At 49.5% G+C, this 20,460-nt stretch overlaps 2 protein-coding genes across 4 annotated transcripts; both read right to left on the bottom strand.

Annotated features, from left to right (window-relative positions):
- Positions 1-565: 565 nt before the first annotated feature.
- LOC139219324 (uncharacterized) lies at positions 566-6,645 on the bottom strand. Of its 2 annotated transcripts, XM_070851150.1 has the most exons (3): positions 5,310-6,645; positions 3,203-4,241; positions 566-2,774 (listed from the first exon to the last, which is right to left on the bottom strand). In XM_070851150.1, exons 2-3 carry the CDS (start codon positions 3,208-3,210, stop codon positions 1,574-1,576), a joined length of 1,209 nt encoding a protein of 402 aa, XP_070707251.1. In that variant the 5' UTR covers positions 3,211-4,241; positions 5,310-6,645; the 3' UTR covers positions 566-1,573. The 2 variants fall into 2 exon arrangements, with proteins under 2 accessions (XP_070707251.1, XP_070707249.1); XM_070851148.1 differs by having other exon boundaries at positions 3,203-6,645.
- Positions 6,646-8,542: 1,897 nt separating this feature from the next.
- On the bottom strand, positions 8,543-20,130 carry lmbrd2b (LMBR1 domain containing 2b). Of its 2 annotated transcripts, none has more exons than XM_070850790.1 (17): positions 19,976-20,130; positions 17,847-18,054; positions 17,654-17,766; positions 17,120-17,218; positions 16,869-17,036; positions 16,072-16,282; positions 15,913-15,987; positions 15,721-15,834; positions 15,463-15,646; positions 14,923-15,104; positions 14,523-14,656; positions 13,930-14,035; positions 13,746-13,843; positions 12,340-12,443; positions 12,002-12,152; positions 11,188-11,314; positions 8,543-11,057 (listed from the first exon to the last, which is right to left on the bottom strand). In XM_070850790.1, exons 2-17 carry the CDS (start codon positions 18,018-18,020, stop codon positions 10,950-10,952), a joined length of 2,148 nt encoding a protein of 715 aa, XP_070706891.1. In that variant the 5' UTR covers positions 18,021-18,054; positions 19,976-20,130; the 3' UTR covers positions 8,543-10,949. The 2 variants fall into 2 exon arrangements, with proteins under 2 accessions (XP_070706891.1, XP_070706892.1); XM_070850791.1 differs by lacking the exon at positions 19,976-20,130 and adding an exon at positions 12,205-12,251 and having other exon boundaries at positions 12,002-12,116; positions 17,847-18,078.
- Positions 20,131-20,460: the final 330 nt, after the last annotated feature.

Here is a 20,460-nt window from a genome sequence, read left to right as displayed (position 1 = left end):
AACCCCCCCCACACCCTTCACCTGAACCGAATGAGATTCATTTGAAGATAGTTTTGCAGAGTGACAGAAAACAAGTCGTCATGAGAGAAGAGCACGGGGGGAGAAGCTCTGAGGTGAAGAGGGCAGAGGGCCACACCGGCGGCTGACCCCCCCCCCTGCCTCTTTCAGCTCGGATCAGAGGCAGAAACAAAGGGTCCGGGACCAGGATCTGTGGAGGCCGACACAAACCTCACATCTGGTTTTCTAGATGTCACACTGCTGTGGACCGGAGCAGGGAAGCACCACTGGGACTCTATTTTCAATTCAACCTCCGAACCTGACATTAAACTCAGTGTTTGGCTCCTTTCGCTGCAGCTCACTGCTGTTAAAGTGGAGCCGGACGGCCAAAGAGGTGGATCCTGGTTCACAGCCGGGAGACGTCAGCTGGCTGCAGGACCTTTGCTCTGAAATAAGCTCCCTGCTGACATCAGCTCGCCTTATCTTTCTTCAGGCCCATTACTGCTGCTGCAGATGATCGTCAGCTAAACATCAGTACATCAATCATCGTGTGAAATGAATGGGCAGATTCACTGATTACTGTTTTAATATCCTGCATACATGAAATCACAGATCTCCTCCTGATTACTTCAAATGTAACAGCGTCCTCAGGGCTCACAGATCAATACAACCACAAAATACAAGCATACAGAGGTTAGTACTAGTTCAGGTATATCAGTGCACCTGCTCAGTCTGTCCTCTGATTGGTCGGTATCAGTCTGTGTAAAGAAGCGTCCTCTGATTGGTCGGTATCAGTCTATAAAGAAGCGTCCTCTGATTGGTCGGTATCAGTCTGTGTAAAGAAGCGTCCTCTGATTGGTCGGTATCAGTCTGTGTAAAGAAGCGTCCTCTGATTGGTCGGTATCAGTCTATAAAGAAGCGTCCTCTGATTGGTCGGTATCAGTCTGTATAAAGAAGCGTCCTCTGATTGGTCGGTATCAGTCTGTATAAAGAAGCGTCCTCTGATTGGTCGGTATCAGTCTGTAAAGAAGCGTCCTCTGATTGGTCGGTATCAGTCTATAAAGAAGCGTCCTCTGATTGGTCGGTATCAGTCTATAAAGAAGCGTCCTCTGATTGGTCGGTATCAGTCTATAAAGAAGCGTCCTCTGATTGGTCGGTATCAGTCTATAAAGAAGCGTCCTCTGATTGGTCGGTATCAGTCTGTGTAAAGAAGCGTCCTCTGATTGGTCGGTATCAGTCTGTATAAAGAAGCGTCCTCTGATTGGTCGGTATCAGTCTGTGTAAAGAAGCGTCCTCTGATTGGTCGGTATCAGTCTATAAAGAAGCGTCCTCTGATTGGTCGGTATCAGTCTATAAAGAAGCGTCCTCTGATTGGTCGGTATCTCTCCGGTCTGTGGTCACTGAGGTCGGACCATCAACACTTTCATTTAATGGAATACACAGAACTAATTTCAGTCAGTAACCTTCTGCCCTCATGATGGGGGGGGTATTATCAGGCTGTTCACTGACACGTTCAGTCACTGACGTCTGAATGTCTTTATTTGTCCAGGAGTGTTGGAGCCAGCGGCTCAGACTCCTAAGCAGAGGTCCCTCCTGAGCTGGTGTCTGAAGAGGAGTCAGGATGCTGCTGCTCACTGCACAAGCGCTTTATCTGCTTCACAGCTGCCGTTACTTTATCCAGGATGCACCGCAGCCCCGCTCTGCTTCTCTCATCCCCTCTGAGCTTCATCTCCTCCAGCCTCCGGACCGCCTCTGCGTCTCCTTTCTCCTTCATCTTATCGATGAGGAAGTCCAGCTGGACGGAGCGGGACGGAGGGTGGAGGCTGACGGAGATCTGCTCCAGTCTGACGACGTGCCGGAAGGATTCTTCCAGCAGCCGATCTTTCTCTGCCGTCAGCTCCTCCATTTGCTTCTTCAGCCCGGACTTCTCGTCGCTCCTCATCCGCTCCTGATCCTGCAGCGTCTCTCTCTGTCTGAGCTCGATCACCACGATTCTGTCCTGCAGCTCCTGGATGCAGTCGGCCAGTGAGATCAGCTGCTCCTGCAGCAGCGTCTCCACGCTCTGAGGCTCCGCTTTCTCCAGGAACGTTTTCAGCTGTCTCATTCCTTGAGTGGTGATCCTGTCTTCATCCTGGCGGTTACCAAACAGGAAGTGAACCGGCTGATTCTCCTCATTTCTGGCACACTTGACGTTTGCGGCCTCCAGAGCTTCCAGAGCGTTTGTAGGCGTCTGACCGTCTGAGTGTGTGAAGAGAGCCACGGTGTTCGGCACCATGCTTCCTCCAAACAGACACATGGTGGAGTCCAACATGGACTGGAGACGGTCGCTCAGTCGATTCTCGGAGGCTTTCAGCACCAGACCCACTGCATTCATCTCGTGGACTCCGTCCTGTGAGGAGAACAGGTCCAGCAGCCTCTGGCTGATGGCGGCGTCACGCCCCCCCCCGCTGGCCTCTCCGTATCCTGGAGTGTCGATGACGGTCAGAGAGAAGGGCAGAGTCCCCCAGATGTGGTACACCACCACGTCTGACGCCTCCGTCTGTGCGATGTGAAAGCAGCTGTCGTCCTCCCAGCGCCCCCCCATGAAGAAGTTCACCAGAGCGTCGATCAGAGCAGCTTTTCCTGCTCCTGTTTCTCCCACAAGCAGGATGGTTCTGTTGGTCTGGTTCACGTGTTTTTCACCAATGATCACTCTTGTCACGGCGTTGACCGTGTGTGGAGTCAGCCGGTATCTGCTGGGGGGTCCTGACCGGATCAGATCACTCTGACAGATGTTCCTGTGGAAACATCAGGAGCTCTGAAACGACTTCACATAGAATCACTGCACAAGAAAACGTTTGAGAAATTCTTTTAAAGTCAAAGCTCTGTTTTGGTCCCTTTGCCCCCCCCCGACTGACCAGTGTTCTGCTCCACCAGTAACGTCTTATTGACAGTTTGGGCCTCAGAAGAAGAAAAGAAAGTGACAATGGAGACATTTGGTTCCTGACCCCCCCCATGTGTATTGATCAGTTCACCTCCAAACGGTGCCTTTTTATACAGATGACGCTGTTTTCTAACTGTCTGCTTCTGTCTGTTAAACCACCCCCCCACTGTTATAAACCCCCTGGAGCCTGTTGAGAGGCCCTTTAACCTTTTGTTCATTTAAATATTCTGGTGAAGCGCCGTGACTTTAAGGACTAAAACAGCCAAACACTGAAATACTCACGTTGCCATGGTAACAGATGCACAGGAGCTGATTGGTCCCCTGGATGAGAGAGGAACATGTCAGTGTGAGCCTCATCTTCATCCTCATCCTCACATCCTCATCCTCATCCTCATCCTCACATCCTCATCTTCATCCTCACCCTCACATCCTCACATCCTCATCTTTATCCTCATCCTCACATCCTCATCTTCATCCTCATCCTCACATCCTCATCTTCATCTTCATCTTCATCCTCATCCTCACATCCTCATCTTCATTCTCATCCTCACATCCTCATCTTTATCCTCATCTTCACACCCTCATCTTCATCCTCATCCTCACATCCTCATCTTCATCCTCACATCCTCATCTTCATCCTCATCCTCATCCTCACATCCTCATCTTTATCCTCATCCTCACATCCTCATCTTCATCCTCCCATCCTCATCCTCATCCTCCCATCCTCATCCTCATCCTCATATCCTCATCCTCACATCCTCATCTTCATCCTCATCCTCACATCCTCATCTTCATCCTCATCCTCACATCCTCATCTTTATCCTCATCCTCACATCCTCATCTTCATCCTCATCCTCACATCCTCATCTTCATCCTCATCCTCACATCCTCATCTTTATCCTCATCCTCATATCCTCATCCTCACATCCTCATCTTCATCCTCATCTTCATCCTCATCTTCATCCTCATCTTTATCCTCATCCTCACATCCTCATCCTCATCCTCATCCTCACATCCTCATCTTCATCCTCATCTTTATCCTCATCCTCACATCCTCATCCTCACATCCTCATCTTCATCCTCATCCTCATCCTCACATCCTCATCCTCACATCCTCATCTTCATCCTCATCCTCACATCCTCATCTTTATCCTCATCCTCATCTTCATCCTCATCCTCACATCCTCATCTTCATCCTCATCCTCACATCCTCATCTTCATCCTCATCCTCATCCTCATCCTCACATCCTCACATCCTCATCTTCATCCTCACATCCTCATCCTCATCCTCACATCCTCATCTTCATCCTCACATCCTCATCTTCATCCTCATCCTCACATCCTCATCTTCATCCTCACATCCTCATCTTCACATCCTCATCTTCATCCTCATCCTCATCCTCACATCCTCATCTTCATCCTCATCCTCACATCCTCATCCTCATCCTCACATCCTCATCTTTATCCTCATCCTCACATCCTCATCTTCATCCTCATCCTCACATCCTCATCTTCATCCTCACATCCTCATCCTCACATCCTCATCTTCATCCTCATCCTGACAACCTCATCTTCATCCTCATCCTCACATCCTGATCTTCATCCTCATCCTCACATCCTCATCTTTATCCTCATCCTCACATCCTCATCTTTATCCTCATCCTCACATCCTCATCTTCATCCTCACATCCTCATCCTCACATCCTCATCCTCACATCCTCATCTTCATCCTCACATCCTCATCCTCACATCCTCATCTTCATCCTCACATCCTCACATCCTCATCTTCATCCTCACATCCTCATCCTCACATCGTCATCTTCATCCTCACATCCTCATCCTCACATCCTCATCTTCATCCTCATCTTTATCCTCATCCTCACATCCTCATCTTCATCCTCACATCCTCATCCTCACATCCTCATCTTCATCCTCACATCCTCATCCTCACATCCTCATCTTCATCCTCACATCCTCATCTTCATCCTCATCCTCACATCCTCATCTTCATCCTTATCCTCACCTTTATCCTTATCCTCACATCTTCATCCTCACATCCTCATCCTCACATCCTCATCTTCATCCTCACATCCTCATCTTCATCCTCACATCCTCATCTTCATCCTCACATCCTCATCCTCACATCCTCATCTTAATCTTCATCTTCATCCTCACATCCTCATCTTCATCCTCATCCTCACATCCTCATCTTTATCCTCATCCTCCCATCCTCATCCTCATATCCTCATCCTCACATCCTCATCTTCATCCTCATCCTCACATCCTCATCTTTATCCTCATCCTCATCTTCATCCTCACATCCTCATCTTCATCCTCATCTTCATCCTCATCCTCATCCTCACATCCTCATCTTCATCCTCATCCTCACATCCTCATCTTCATCCTCACATCCTCATCCTCATCCTCACATCCTCATCTTCATCCTCACATCCTCATCTTCATCCTCACATCCTCATCTTCACATCCTCATCTTCATCCTCATCCTCATCCTCACATCCTCATCTTCATCCTCATCTTCATCCTCATCCTCATCCTCACATCCTCATCTTTATCCTCATCCTCACATCCTCATCTTCATCCTCACATCCTCATCCTCACATCCTCATCTTCATCCTCATCCTGACAACCTCATCTTCATCCTCATCCTCACATCCTCATCTTCATCCTCACATCCTCATCCTCACATCCTCATCCTCACATCCTCATCCTCACATCCTCATCTTCATCCTCACATCCTCATCCTCACATCCTCATCTTCATCCTCACATCCTCACATCCTCATCTTCATCCTCACATCCTCATCCTCACATCCTCATCTTCATCCTCACATCCTCATCCTCACATCCTCATCTTCATCCTCACATCCTCACATCCTCATCTTCATCCTCACATCCTCATCCTCACATCCTCATCTTCATCCTCACATCCTCATCTTCATCCTCACACCCTCATCTTCAGTTCCAGTGAGCATGTGTGGAAGTATATGCAGCCTGTTATGATTGCTCCAGTGATCAGCTGATCGCTCTGAAACCTGCTGGCATCTTGACCAAGAGATCTTCACAAATTCCAGAAGAATTGTGGAGGAAAACACACCGAGGTTGCAGAGGAGAGAAGAACCAGGAGGCGTATGGAGGAAAAGAAACATAAACCCTGTCTCTCCATCGTTACTATGGGCAACGTGACATCGCTGGTAAACAAGATGGAGGAGCTAACAGCGTTAGCCAGGAGTCAGATGGAGCACCGGGAGTGTAGTCTGGTGTGCTTTATGGAGACATGGCTGCATCAGGACATTCCCCACGACGATGTTTCCATTGACGGCTTCCAAACTGTTCGGGTCGACAGGGACTGCACCAGGAGCGGTGAGCGGAGAGGAGGGGGGCCGTTCTGGTGAACAACAGGTGGTGCAGTCCTGCTCATGTTACTATCAAGGAGCTCATCTGCAGCCCGGACACTGAACTGTCTGCTGTTGGTCTTCGTCCACGTTGCCTGCCGGGAGTTTTCACATGCTGTTGTGGTGACTGTTTACATTCCTCCTTCTGCCAACCGAACTTCGGCGTGTGACGTCATCCACTCCTCCACAGCCCAGGTACAGACTCTACACCTGAGTGCACTCACTGCTGTCTCTGTCTTCAACCATGTCACCATGGCAAAGGCACTGCCCACCTTCACCCTGTTTCACCAGAGAGGAGAGGACTCTGGACTCACCTGATTATTATTATTGTTATTATTATTATATAATACTGCTCCTCACTCAGAGTGTACATGTTGTTATATGTTATTATTAGTAGTAGTGGTTTTATTTGTGTTATTATTATTATTATTACTTTTGTGTTTGAAGTTTATTCTTATTCTTTTGGAGCTGTGTGTAACAAAAAGCAATTTCCCCCTGAGGATTATTAAAGGAATTCTGATTCATCTTCATCTTCATCTCACCCCCCCCCAGAGAAACAGTCATAACAGAAAAATGTGAAGAACATAAAGACTGATCATCTGATCATCTGTATCTAATAATCATCTGATCATCTGTATCTAATAATCATCTGATCATCTGTATCTAATAATCATCTGATCATCTGTATCTAATAATCATCTGATCATCTGTATCTAATAATCATCTGATCATCTGTATCTAATAATCATCCGATCATCTGTATCTAATAATCATCCGATCATCTGTATCTAATAATCAGCCGATCATCTGTATCTAATAATCAGCCGATCATCTGTATCTAATAATCAGCTGATCATCTATATCTAATAATCATCTGATCATCTATATCTAATAATCAGCTGATCATCTATATCTAATAATCAGCTGATCATTCAGACCTCTGACTGGCTGCAGCATGTTTAAACTACTAACTACTGACTCTGAACTTAACCTGGTCTGCAGGATCGGTTGCCGTGGTGCTGTCATAACAGAGAGCATCGGTTACCACGGTGACCTCAGAAGCGACCTGGTTGTATCTGATGCTCTGAGGTGTCAAAGTGCTCTTACCTGTTGTGCAGCTCTGTCAGGTTGATCCAGCTCCAGCAGCTTAGGTCAGTTGTTACAGGAGTATATATGTGCGTGTGTGTGGGGGGGGGGCTGTGGTCACATGGTCCCACTGAAGCTTCCTCAGTGGCCACAGGAGCTCAGGGTGGACCTCCAGCCTCATGTTTCAGTCACATGATTTCAGAGAAACACTACCACTTGAGGCCAATGTGAAAATGAAAGAAGAGGAGAGCTGCTTTTCTGTGTTTATCCACAGGACCGGGCGGGGGGGGGGGGGGTTCCAGGCTGAGCAAGCAGCCTGACGTCCTGTTCAGAGGACAAAGAGAAACCAGATAACCGCTCTCTTAGTTCCTTTAGTTTATTCAAGCACCGTCGAACGCCTCAGTCTGTCTCTGGAACAAACACGATTTGATCTTTTCTACGATCTTTGAACACTTTCAGCACATCGTTCATTTCTTAGTCAGGTTGTATTGATGCAGTGTGAATGGTTTTACAGGGGACCTCTGGTATTTTAAACCTGGGCCTACAGCCAACAAACTCCACTGACTGAAACAGTCATTTTACCTTGCAGATCCCAGGAGCTGCTGGCCTCCCACTGCCCCAGTCAGTAAGTTAGCTAGTGTTATTGTGGGTTACAGACATAATGTGTTTGATACAAACTAAACCTTTAAAACACCAAAGTCACACAACCAGCAGCTCCTGAGTCCTGTTCTCTAAAATCCCTGTTTTAGTGAATGTAGTCTGGTGTGTGTGCTGTTTGTGGTTAAACCAAAAGGATCTTCCAGGTCTCTCTCTGTAGGGATCCTTTCCATCATGCTGTCACACACTTAGAATAACACTCTGAGCCTGTCAGTGGATCAAACAAGCTCTTTTAGTGGACCTACTGTGATCAGGTGCAGTTGTCCCAAAGGATCACGTTGCAGCCATTGCAGCCCGTTTGGTGTCTGCTGGCTGAGGTGATCTACTGGACCAGTTCCAACACTTTTACTACCTACCAGTCACTCAGACACCAAGATGTGGACTCAGAGGATCATGGGGGAGAAACAGGGGAGTGCCCCTTTAATTGTGTTAGATAATTGTGTCAGATAACAGACAGGAGCACACTGAACACCTCATCTTTTTATTGACTCTTGAAGACTTGCAGCAGAGTAACACACACATGATCTGTCTCTGTTAGATTGACTAGTGCAGACCACAGGTGAGCCTGTGGGGCCAGAGGGACCGTGCTGAGATCACAACAGGGACAATAAATACTCAGATATTCACAAGAGCACAAACTTCATCAGCAGAACGATCAGACTGAGAGATACAGCGAGAAGAGTCACCACGACAATAAATAAAGGCCCTCAGCGCCGCCTGGAGATCAGTGTTAGCCGGATGATACACAAGTTATGTTACAAATGTACACGAGGAGGACAGAAGTTTATCTACAGGAGCTGGAGCTCAGCCCAACCTGCCAGCAGGATCCCTTCATCACACCGGAGCTAACGCTACATGCTAAACATACTTAAAGGACCAGACCGGTGTTTTCACACACGCTAACCCTCCCCATGGTTTCTGCCTGTCAGAGAGGAGGCAGCTCTGATTACATCTCACCTCTGCTCTGTTCAACCTTTAAGTCCCTTTATTCTGTTAAATGGACTTTTCAACCTGATCGTGTGTCCTCGATGAGTGAAGACCGTCCTTACACACAGTACACACTCATCCTGCTCCTCTACAGTTCAGCTTTAGAGAGGACGGGAGGGTCTGAACACACCTCATTATGTTCACTTACATCCTCACATCATCCTTCTAAAACACAGATGGCTCCTGGTCGGGTCATTTACAGATATTCTAACGTACAGAGAGTAAGGGGAATTCTGGGAGGAAGCACTGAGCCCCCACAGTAAAAACTGAAAGTGTAAAACCTGCTAAAGGTTTGATATCTTTCATTATGAGAAGCTGCTGCAGAGTTCGTCATAGGTCACTTTCGTCTTTCTTTGCACTTTCGGTCTGTCTCCCCTCTTTGTTCCTCTCATGCTCTCAGTGCTAATCTGGTTCTTCACTTGGATCGATGCCGCCGCCGCCCTTTTTATCAGCTGCTCCCGATTTTAGCAATAAAACAAACATCCGTCCGTCCGTCCTGGAGTCTGCTGGGCTTTTACAGAGCCGAGACAAGGAGTTAACCAGGAGCTTTCCTTGAACTGACTGGGAGGTCAGAAATATTTTAACCTCTGCAGTTTTGGAGAAATGATACAAAAGTTTAACCAACCTGAAACACATGAGCAAAAGGCAGAAAAACACAGGAATGGTCCTTTAAAGGCCACCTCTCTGCGGTCTGTTGTGTTTCTGTGTATTCAAACCTCCGAGGGGACAAACACAGAAATACATGGCAAGAAACAAATGGCACATTGGGAACCAAACAAACAAGAGCACAGGAACCACACATCACCGGGGAGGGGGGGGGGCACCTGGGATTATGGAGGCCAATAACAGCTCTAGTGACTTCATGATAGTAATCAACACTAAATACTTCATGAGCAAACTTTAATACCACTGAAGGACGCATTTTATTTTGAAAAGTCTGAAAGTTAGACGGTTCCATTTATTAATGGCGGCCCCACACCACAGCTTTATAAGCTTATAAATCATCGCTGTGGGGGGGTAACAGAGATAAAAGCCCCTCTTTGTTCCTCTCATGCTCTCAGTGCTAATCTGGTTCTTCACTTGGATCGATGCCGCCGCCGCCCTTTTTATCAGCTGCTCCCGATTTTAGCAATAAAACAAACGTCCGTCCGTCCGTCCTGGAGTCTGCTGGGCTTTTACACATTAAACAGAGAAGAGAAGGAGCTAATCAGGAGCTTTAGAGGAGCTGGGAGGTGGTTGTTCCCTTTGGACTGAGCCAGGCTAACACTTTCCCTCCGTTTCCAGTCTTTATGCTAAGCTAAGCTAACAGCTCCATATTAACCGTACAGACGTCACTAAATGTTGAACTGTTCCTTTAACTGATCTGAAGGGCTAACTGGAGCCTTAAACAGACACCAGCAGCTCTGAGGATGTGAGGAGGACGACTGAGAGCTCAGGAACAGCCAGAGCGCACACAGCTGCACGTAAACTGGAATATTGGTGGAATATTCCTTTTCATCAGCTCGTAAACAGCTCTGCAGGAACAACGGGGGGGGGATCTTGGTGCATGCTGTCAGTAACAGCCCGTTTCTATCATCACATAAATAAAGCTAAAACAAAGAATAAAAACATGAGGAAGGACCTTCACTGAACCGTTGACATGCGGCTGCTTCATGAGCATGCTCAGACAGTTAGAGGGCGCCGTGGGCCGCCGCCGCCGCGACATGCAGCTCAGACACAGGAAATAAAACACTCACACGTGTTCATTCACAGCAGAGGGGTGGAGTCACGTCAGCGCTCCGTCACGGGCGTCTTCATCCACCTGCGGCCAAGCTGGACATGAACACTGACGCACGCCGCCATCTTTAATCACCATGCTTCCTGTGAGATGGAGGTCATGTGGTACATTCACTTCCTGTAGACAGCGACGCCCCCCCCCCCTCCTCTCCCCGTCAGACGTCGTCGAATATTCGGCTCCGAGACGACGACATGGACAGGTAGCGTCCTCCTGCGTGTCTGCCAGAGAGAACACAGCACAGAGTGAGGACAGCGCTGCCCCACCTGCAGCACACAACAGGTGGAAAACTGAGGCGCAGCAGGTACAGGTGAGTCGGGTCATCTAACGAGAACAGGAAGTGATGTCTACCTGCCGGGCTCCGAGTCCAGAGGGTCGTCCGTCAGAGAATCGGCATTGAAGTCTAAAGGCTCGGCGTCCTGCAGCAGCTCCACACAGTCCCTCTCTGCCCGACTCCCAGAGCGAGAATACTTCGCTTCTGTTCAACGGGAAAACACCATCAGCACCGATCAATACTCTGATCAACGGCCAGATTCATGACGACGCACCAGCCAGGTGTCCTCTGATTGGTCGCTATCACAGCAAATTATGGTGCATTTAGAGGGAAATAGACCAGGAAGAGGGGGGCTTTAGGGCGGGGCTACCTGCTCACTGACCAATCAGAGGAGGGTCCTGTCTGATCCTGACCAATCAGAGGAGGGTCCCGTCTGATCCTGACCAATCAGAGGAGGGTCCCGTCTGATCCTGACCAATCAGAGGAGGGTCCCGTCTGATCCTGACCAATCAATCAGAGGAGGGTCCCGTCTGATCCTGACCAATCAGAGGAGGCTCCCGTCTGATCCTGACCAATCAGAGGAGGTCTTTGAGGGATGAACGTCCCTTCCGTGAAGCCAAACTGGAGGCTTCTTATCTGCAGAGTGTGACCACAGATTCACCACAGACTGGACTAAGGTCTCTGGAGGACGGGCCTTCCCAGAGGTAATGTTTGTGGTGCTAAACCAAAATCATCCAGGACCAACACACTCACATCTTAAACGTACTCCGGTTTACTAAGGTTTGATCTGTCAGCATGTTGGTGCGGCAACAGCAGCTGGTCTGGATTTGGGCTAAGGCAGCTCTGAAGCCGCTGTGCTCCTCTCTGAGGTGCCGCTGCTGGTGGACTTACGCCGGTTGTTGCTGGGCGTCACCGTGTCGGAGTAACTGGTCTCCTTCATCTCGTGGCTGCTCCTGTTCCTCGCCGCGTGGTCTTCTCTGGGGTTTCCATAGCGCTCCTTCCACTCCTGCAGCGCACGGCATGAAAAGCCTCAGTGTTGACACTGAAGGATGATGATAATCAATAGATCAGGTCAGTGTGAATCGGTCACTCACCCTGCGTCTGTTCTCACCGTCTTCAATCCTCTGCCGCTTCCTTTTCTCTGTAAAAACAACGTGCAGGTTCACAGTTGAGCAGAACACCGTCCTGTGCTGCACTAATGTGACTGTGGTCATGAAAAGTCTCTTTACCCCGTCGGATCAGCTCTTTGCCCTCGTCGATCAGGTCAGACGTCATCTCGCTGTCGCCCACAAACTGCTGGAAGCCCAGAAGGTTCAGACAGCGAGTCCCCAGGCTGAGGAGAGAGAGTCCGTTACAGCAAACACGTCTGCTGCAAACACGTCTGCTGCAAACACGTCTGCAGCCAAACACGTCTGCAGCCACACACGTCTGCAGCCAAACACGTCTGCAGCCAAACACGTCTGCAGCAAACACGTCTGCAGCAAACACGTCTGCTGCAAACACGTCTGCTGCAAACACGTCTGCAGCCAAACACGTCTGCTGCAAACACGTCTGCTGCAAACACGTCTGCAGCCAAACACGTCTGCAGCCAAACACGTCTGCAGCAAACACGTCTGCTGCAAACACGTCTGCAGCCAAACACGTCTGCTGCAAACACGTCTGCTGCAAACACGTCTGCTGCAAACACGTCTGCAGCCAAACACGTCTGCTGCAAACACGTCTGCAGCAAACACGTCTGCTGCAAACACGTCTGCAGCCAAACACGTCTGCTGCAAACACGTCTGCAGCAAACACGTCTGCTGCAAACACGTCTGCAGCCAAACACGTCTGCTGCAAACACGTCTGCTGCAAACACGTCTGCAGCCAAACACGTCTGCAGCCAAACACGTCTGCAGCAAACACGTCTGCAGCCAAACACGTCTGCTGCAAACACGTCTGCAGCAAACACGTCTGCAGCCAAACACGTCTGCAGCCAAACACGTCTGCAGCCACACACGTCTGCAGCCAAACACGTCTGCAGCCACACACGTCTGCAGCCAAACACGTCTGCAGCCAAACACGTCTGCAGCAAACACGTCTGCAGCCAAACACGTCTGCAGCAAACACGTCTGCAGCCAAACACGTCTGCAGCCACACACGTCTGCAGCCAAACACGTCTGCAGCCACACACGTCTGCAGCCAAACACGTCTGCAGCCAAACACGTCTGCAGCAAACACGTCTGCAGCAAACACGTGACTAAAATGATTTCATTGCTTCTGCTATCAGAACTGTGTCCATAGCAACAGTCTAATTGCAGCCGTGTGATAGGTTTGCTAATAAAATGAATTGTTATTGATTCCTCCAGTGATTTACTTCCATTCTGTGGCTGTTATTCATTCAGGTTTTACAACCTGAGCATATCTGATCCACAGAGGGACGTGCAGGCTGTACACAGCTGCTGATCAATTATCACAACCATAACGTGTTTTATCACACTGCTGTCACATTTGTTAGTCTGCATCAGCTGATGCTCTCCTGAAGCTAATCCTTTGTTTTACTACAATAACGACCTATAAAATGAAGCTGTCTGCCTACTAATCAGTGAACTGACTGATCTGTGATCAGCGCTGCTGGCTGCTGTTAAAGGTGTCTCACCTGAAGTAGGTGGCGATGCAGAGGATGACTATCAGCATGGGGTAGTAGATGTAGAAGCCATTAGCGATGAAGGAGACAACATGCATGGATCCCATGATCTGAAACAGACACAGGTGAGACAGGTGAGACAGGTGAGACAGGTGAGTCTCAGACAGGCGGCTGTGCGTTAGTGAGGGTGACGTACAGAGGTGTACGCCGTCTGCTCCTTGTCCTGGTGGGAGATGGCCGAGTCCATGTGGATCAGTCCCAGGAAGTTGAGACACAGAGGCGGCGTCAGGCGGCAGAACAGCCTGCAGAGGACAGAGGCAGCGTCTGCATCATGTGACCACACACCTGCATCACTGAGCATGTGACCTCACACCTGCATCACTCAGCATGTGACCACACACCTGCATCACTCAGCATGTGACCTCACACCTGCATCACTCAGCATGTGACCTCACACCTGCATCACTCAGCATGTGACCTCACACCTACATCACTCAGCATGTGACCACACACCTGCATCACTCAGCATGTGACCACACACCTGCATCACTCAGCATGTGACCTCACACCTGCATCACTCAGCATGTGACCTCACACCTGCATCACTCAGCATGTGACCTCACACCTGCATCACTCAGCATGTGACCTCACACCTGCATCACTCAGCATGCTGTATGTGGACATGTTGTATATCAAACGCCACTTAAAGTGTTTATCATATAGCTTCCTGATGGTTCAGCTCACTGACTACATCACTAAACAAGGAGAGGGTGTCTGCAGGAGACTGACATGCCGCTGAACTGGAGGCTGTAGGCATCAGTCTGGTGATGGGAGGCCAGGTAGTAGTAGTTGAAGACTCGGATGCGGAACACCGTGGAGTAAACACAGGTACACAGGAAGAAGATTGTGATGAAGCACGCCATCTGGTGGAGAGAAGAGTCAGAGAGCAGTGAGGATCTGTTAAAGGGTCACTCCCCTGTTTCTCCCCCATGATCCTCTCTGTCCTCAGGGATTTTAGAGCTGCTGCCTCCATCAGTCAGTGAGTCTGTGTTGTTTTATGTTCTACAGTATTGTGGTGGATCTGAACCGAGCCTTTAAGACACCAAAGTCACACAACAACACAAACAAACACAAATCTTCCAGGTCTATCTCTGTAGGGAGCCTTTCCATTCGTGTGTGTGTGTCTCACCTCGATGTACAGGTAGTTGTAGTCTCTCTCGGCCAGCTGGATGAACACGGCGAACAGTGAGAGGACGGGCTGGGTGCTGAAGAAGGTGCACTCAGACCAGACGACGGCCACGCTGAACAGAGTCAGGACCACCGACAGCAGCCGGTAGAACCAGCGCTTCAGGAGACACTCCCAGTACCACTCTGTATGACACACACACACACACACACACACACACACACACACACACACACACACACACACACACACACACACACACACACACACTCTTTTTAAGGGGTGTTATCAGTGAAGGTGAACCTCAGACATCTTTCCTCTTCATGGCCGTGTGTTTGTGCTGCTGGTCAGAGCCACAGTCCTTTAACACAGCTCAGACTGAGGGCAGATTCTTAATCAGATAAGAACTCTCTACAGCTGCAGTTCACATACAGAAGGTACGTTGGTACCTGTGGACAGCCGACAGGGACTGGGGGGGCCCTGATGGGGGCCCTGATGGGGGCCCTGATGGGGGCCCTGATGGGGGCCTACACTCTGACCCACCTACAGTCGGCGTGTACACATATCTGCTGAACCAGCCGGCTGGCTCTGAGGACGGGAAGCTGTGGACAAACTGGTGGGTGGAACTGGTCTCGCTTTTGGCCACGTCCTCCAGGTGGATGGCCTGCTGCAGGAGGATCTGCCACTGGACCCGAGTCCGGTTGTGTCTCTGGACCGCGTAGATGACCTGGACACAGAGAGAGCAGGTAAGACCGACTCCTGCATCATAATGACGACGCGCCGAGCCAGTCGTCCTCTCACCTGCTTGTGGAGCTTCACCAGGCTCTTCTCACTGGGGTAACTGTTCTGTTTGTCATCGAAGTCCTCGTAGTCGTCCATGTTCCTGCCCATCTTCTCCTGGTAGTCCACCGGGCACTGAGGGGACACGCCACACCAGTCAGCCTGATCCATGAGCCACCGCCCCGAGTCCCGTTAAAGGTTCGTTCCACTCACCTTTCTGAGAATCGTGTCGATGTACTTCCTCAGCGGATGGTTGTACTTTATGGTTTCGCTGACTTTTCTCACCTCCTGCAGCAAACCAGACGTCACAGTGAAACAGTGGAACTAGATGAACGTCACACATCACAGTAACTTCCACCGCCTGGCGCCCACCTCCATGACGTCCTCCAGGTTCTCCTCTGCGTCCGCCTTCTCCGTCATCAGCTTGGAAGCCTTGAAGTACGTCTTGATGAGCAGGTGTCCGTGTCGGGAGGCGTTCCAGTAAGAGCGAGGGATCTCCACCAATCCGTAGCCGAGCAGCAGCACCAGCAGGAAGAGGCCCCAGGTGTTCGCCGCCGTGATCCCGATGGTCTGGAGCTCGTACCTGGATCACAGCGGGAGGACAGACCACACCGCCGTCACCTCTGAGCCCTCTGTGGCTGCCAATGACCTGCTGTCAGCCTGGAGTTCATCACACCTGTGCTGCACCTCAGGCCTGAAAGCGACGATCACATTTCCTGTCCAGCCCAGCAGGTAATTAAAGGGCTATTTCACCCACATTAGCCCCTAAAAACAGATCTGCTGGAAAATGAGTTACGAGCACAGTGTGTGAGTAAAGGTTAGAAATTCTTACCTACATCTTATGTAAAATATCTACAAACCCTCAAACTACGAGAAAAGACCATCTTCTTTCTTCTTCTGTTGCTCCTTTAGTTGTGGCTCCGCTTGTGATGTCACACGCAGAGATCTGTTCATCATGTGACCTTGTTCAGCATTAGCATGTTGCTAAGCTAACGTGTTTCGTGTGAGCTGATGATGGAGTTGGTGGGAGGGGCCTGCTCAGGGGGCTGACCAATCAGAGCACACCGGGCTTTCTGGAGGGGGGCCTTAAAGAGACAGGAGCTAAAACGGAGCGTTCCCCTAACCCCTAACCCTCTGGCCCCCCGCGGATGTGAGGAAACGTCACTCACCAGGAGAGGTGCCACTCAGGGTGAACGGCCACGTATATGAGCAGAGAGCCGAAGATGAGCAGGTAGGTCCCGTAATAAATGGCGTTCTCGATCAGTGCCGTTTTAATCTTGCCAGTGATGGAGAAGCCTCCGGAGCGGGCGTACGACTGCATGAAGGGCAGCAGCAGCCTGAAAACACACGTCAAACCTCTGTCAGTTCAAACACAACAAAACACATGTGGTGATGGTGTGTGTGGCGGCGGCCTACAGACCAGGTGAGGCACTGGGACGTCCAGTACACTACCCTCCAGAAGACGGGCATGATGCCGTCGGGGATGTAGCTCCACGGCTTATAGCAGGGCTTTGGTGCGCTGTCACAGAGGAGAGGGAGAACAGGGCGTCAGCGGTGATACACGACAGGACGATGAAGCTGTCAGCTCATTACAGCAGTGACGCTAAACGCTCCACCACCGGTTTTTATTTTCTAGGCCTGCTGTTTAGGTCCCATGTTTGCCTGGAAAACTCATGTGATCTGAAATGTACATCATATCATAGTGATACGTCTGTTGGCAACAGAAGGTTTTGGCCTCAGATTGCAAATTTAACATCAAGAACAATTTGTTCTTTGTTGCTGCCAACAGTCACGACGCAGCACCGAGCAGCCCGTCCTGCACCGGGCAGGCAACAACATCTGTGGAACACACAACCACAACTTTTGTTTTGTTTTTAAAATCTATCTTGAGCGACAGGAAGCAGCAGTAATACGTGAACAGGCTGAATAAAGGACACACACGCTGTATACTGACCTCTTGGTGGGTGTGACGGATGTGTTTGCTGCGGTGTGATTGGACAGTAACGGGCTGGCGTTGGGGGCAGAGGCGTGCTTCTCGTGGTCGATATGGCACTGCTTGTAGATGGTCTGTAAGGAGAGAACAGAGCCTCAGTCACAGGTCATGTTTCTGTGTGCAGACCGGGGTGGCGTGTCCGCTCAGTACTGACCGTGCTGACGTCCAGAGGTAAAATAAACACGATGAGGAAGCACAGATACCAGGCCAGCAGCGTGCCGAACAGCACCATGCGCTGCTGCTTCTTGAAGTCTCCATACCGGTGCAGCAGGAAAAGCGCCAGGAAAAACACCACCACGATCTCGATGCCCAGAGCTGCCCCGCTCATCCCGCCGCGCTCCGCTCAGCCGCCACGCACAAACCTGCAAGACACGTCAGGCTGCTGTCACACCTGGTGACCAGAGCAGGTGAGGAGAGGCTGGCTTTATCATCTAGAACAGAAATAAAACCACTGTAGGAATAAATAACTCTTCATTATGGACCAGATTAACAACCTTAGCATAGCCAGGCTAATTTCTGAACTAATGCTAAATCTTTGACCCTGACTGTGCCGAGCTGTTGTCCTGCAGGGGGCGCTATGCTCACAGCACAGAGGATCAGGATCAGCATCAGGATCTTTTTATTTAGTAAGACAGTGTTAGAGTAAAGTGAACCCTGCAGACTGGACACAGCTCTGTTTGACTGCAGCGATGCTCCACCGTGAACTGCTGCTGACATTTAGCGAGCTCTGACTGCAGGAGGGATAGGGATGATGATGATGATGATGATGATGATGATGAGTGCTGCTGACACAAACATGCTGCTACTCGTCACCCAATTACTGCTGCTCTACATAATAACAGGACTAATGGGATCCTTTATGTGTCAGTCATTAAAGACACGGGACAGTCCAACAGAGCCATGTTGGCCTCTAAACCATCAAAGGCTCTTTGTGCTATTCAGTAAGGGGGGGGGGGGGGGGGGGGGTCTATCAGATCAGACAATGTCTGAAAAGATCTCTGTTAGGTGACCAGTGTCTACTGCAGGCTAACATCAGCGTTAGCTTCTACTGCAGGCTAACATCAGCGTTAGCTTCTACGGCAGGCTAACATCAGCGTTAGCTTCTACGGCAGGCTAACATCAGCGTTAGCTTCTACTGCAGGCTAACATCAGCGTTAGCTTCTACGGCAGGCTAACATCAGCGTTAGCTTCTACGGCAGGCTAACATCAGCGTTAGCTTCTACTGCAGGCTAACATCAGCGTTAGCTTCTACTGCAGGCTAACATCAGCGTTAGCTTCTACTGCAGGCTAACATCAGCGTTAGCTTCTACTGCAGGCTAACATCAGCGTTAGCTTCTACGGCAGGCTAACATCAGCGTTAGCTTCTACTGCAGGCTAACATCAGCGTTAGCTTCTACGGCAGGCTAACATCAGCGTTAGCTTCTACGGCAGGCTAACATCAGCGTTAGCTTCTACGGCAGGCTAACATCAGCGTTAGCTTCTACTGCAGGCTAACATCAGCGTTTGATAACGCAGTAACAGATTTTAGTCTTTTTGTGAAAAACTGTTCAAACTTCTCTATTTCCAGCTTCTTAAATGTGAATATTTATTACGTAGTCGCAAAAGTTGAGAAAAACAGATTAAATGAGCCACCGTAGACAACTGGTGACGAGTAGATCTGAGACGATTAATCGATTAAAATCAGAATCCACTTTAAGAATCGAATACTTGGAATTAAAGAACAGTTCTGGTTCCAACTGTCAGATGTGAGGATCTGCTGCTTCTCTGTTTCATAACTCTGTAATCTGAAGATCTCACCTGCCACCTGGAGACGTCCCCTCGAGCTCTGGGAAACTGAGACAGACATTTTACAGGACGAATCAATAGTCATCAATAAAGAAGCTAATCGTTAGTTGCGGTTTTAGTGATGAAATTGGCGGAATGACCCTTTAAAGGCAGCTGTCACGTGAGACCTGACTTCCGTGTCACTGCAGCAGACGTGTGAGCGCTGCCAGGTAGACTGTGTGCAGTGAACCACAGGTGTAGCACAGTGCTGTGTCCTCATCACCACCCAACAACGATGTAAAAACAATCAGCTGCTTTCTGCTGTCGCACGTGACCGCAGCGATAAGAGCCAGCAGACATCCGGGTAGTGAAGCCTCAGGTGAAGGTTATTAATGTGTTACAGCTGGCCGCTCCTCACCAGGTAACCAGCAGCTAGTTAGCGACGTTACGTTTACATTCAGCTAGCTAAGGTTAGCTACAGAAGAGGAGGGACGTAACCTGACGTACGCGGATTCTTACCGGACTTTAAGTGTTAATTCTGGCGGGTTTGGGAGGAAAGTCCGCCGCTCGGTCTTCTCTCCAAACGGGGAGAAGATGAAAATCCGCCGAGTTCACCGTAAAAACATCAGTTTACTGACCGGGTAGCTGGTGACAGCAGGCACATCCGGGTCCTCTCCCACCAGGAAGTCGGAGCAGAGAACAGTGACGTCAGCGCCAAGCAAACGAGGCTCAGCGCATGCGTAGTAGACTGATAGACAGTAGACTTACTTTATTGATCCCCCATAGGGGGAAATTTACATGTTACAGCAGCAACAGAGGCAGGGGCAAGACAAGCAGTAATAGAAAAAAGAAATAAAGAAAACAACAGTAGAAAATAAGCAATAGTAAATAAATATATATTGTAATGATAATATTTACACTATGAACATGAATGTACAGTATGAAATCTATCTATCTATCTATCTATATCTATCTATCTATCTATCTATCTATCTATCTATCTA

Source organism: Pempheris klunzingeri, chromosome 19 (assembly GCF_042242105.1).
Source record: "Pempheris klunzingeri isolate RE-2024b chromosome 19, fPemKlu1.hap1, whole genome shotgun sequence".
Lineage (NCBI taxonomy): Eukaryota > Metazoa > Chordata > Actinopteri > Acropomatiformes > Pempheridae > Pempheris > Pempheris klunzingeri.
The sequence above is the reverse complement of the archived record's forward strand: the minus strand, read 5'-3'. Positions and strand labels throughout refer to the sequence as shown.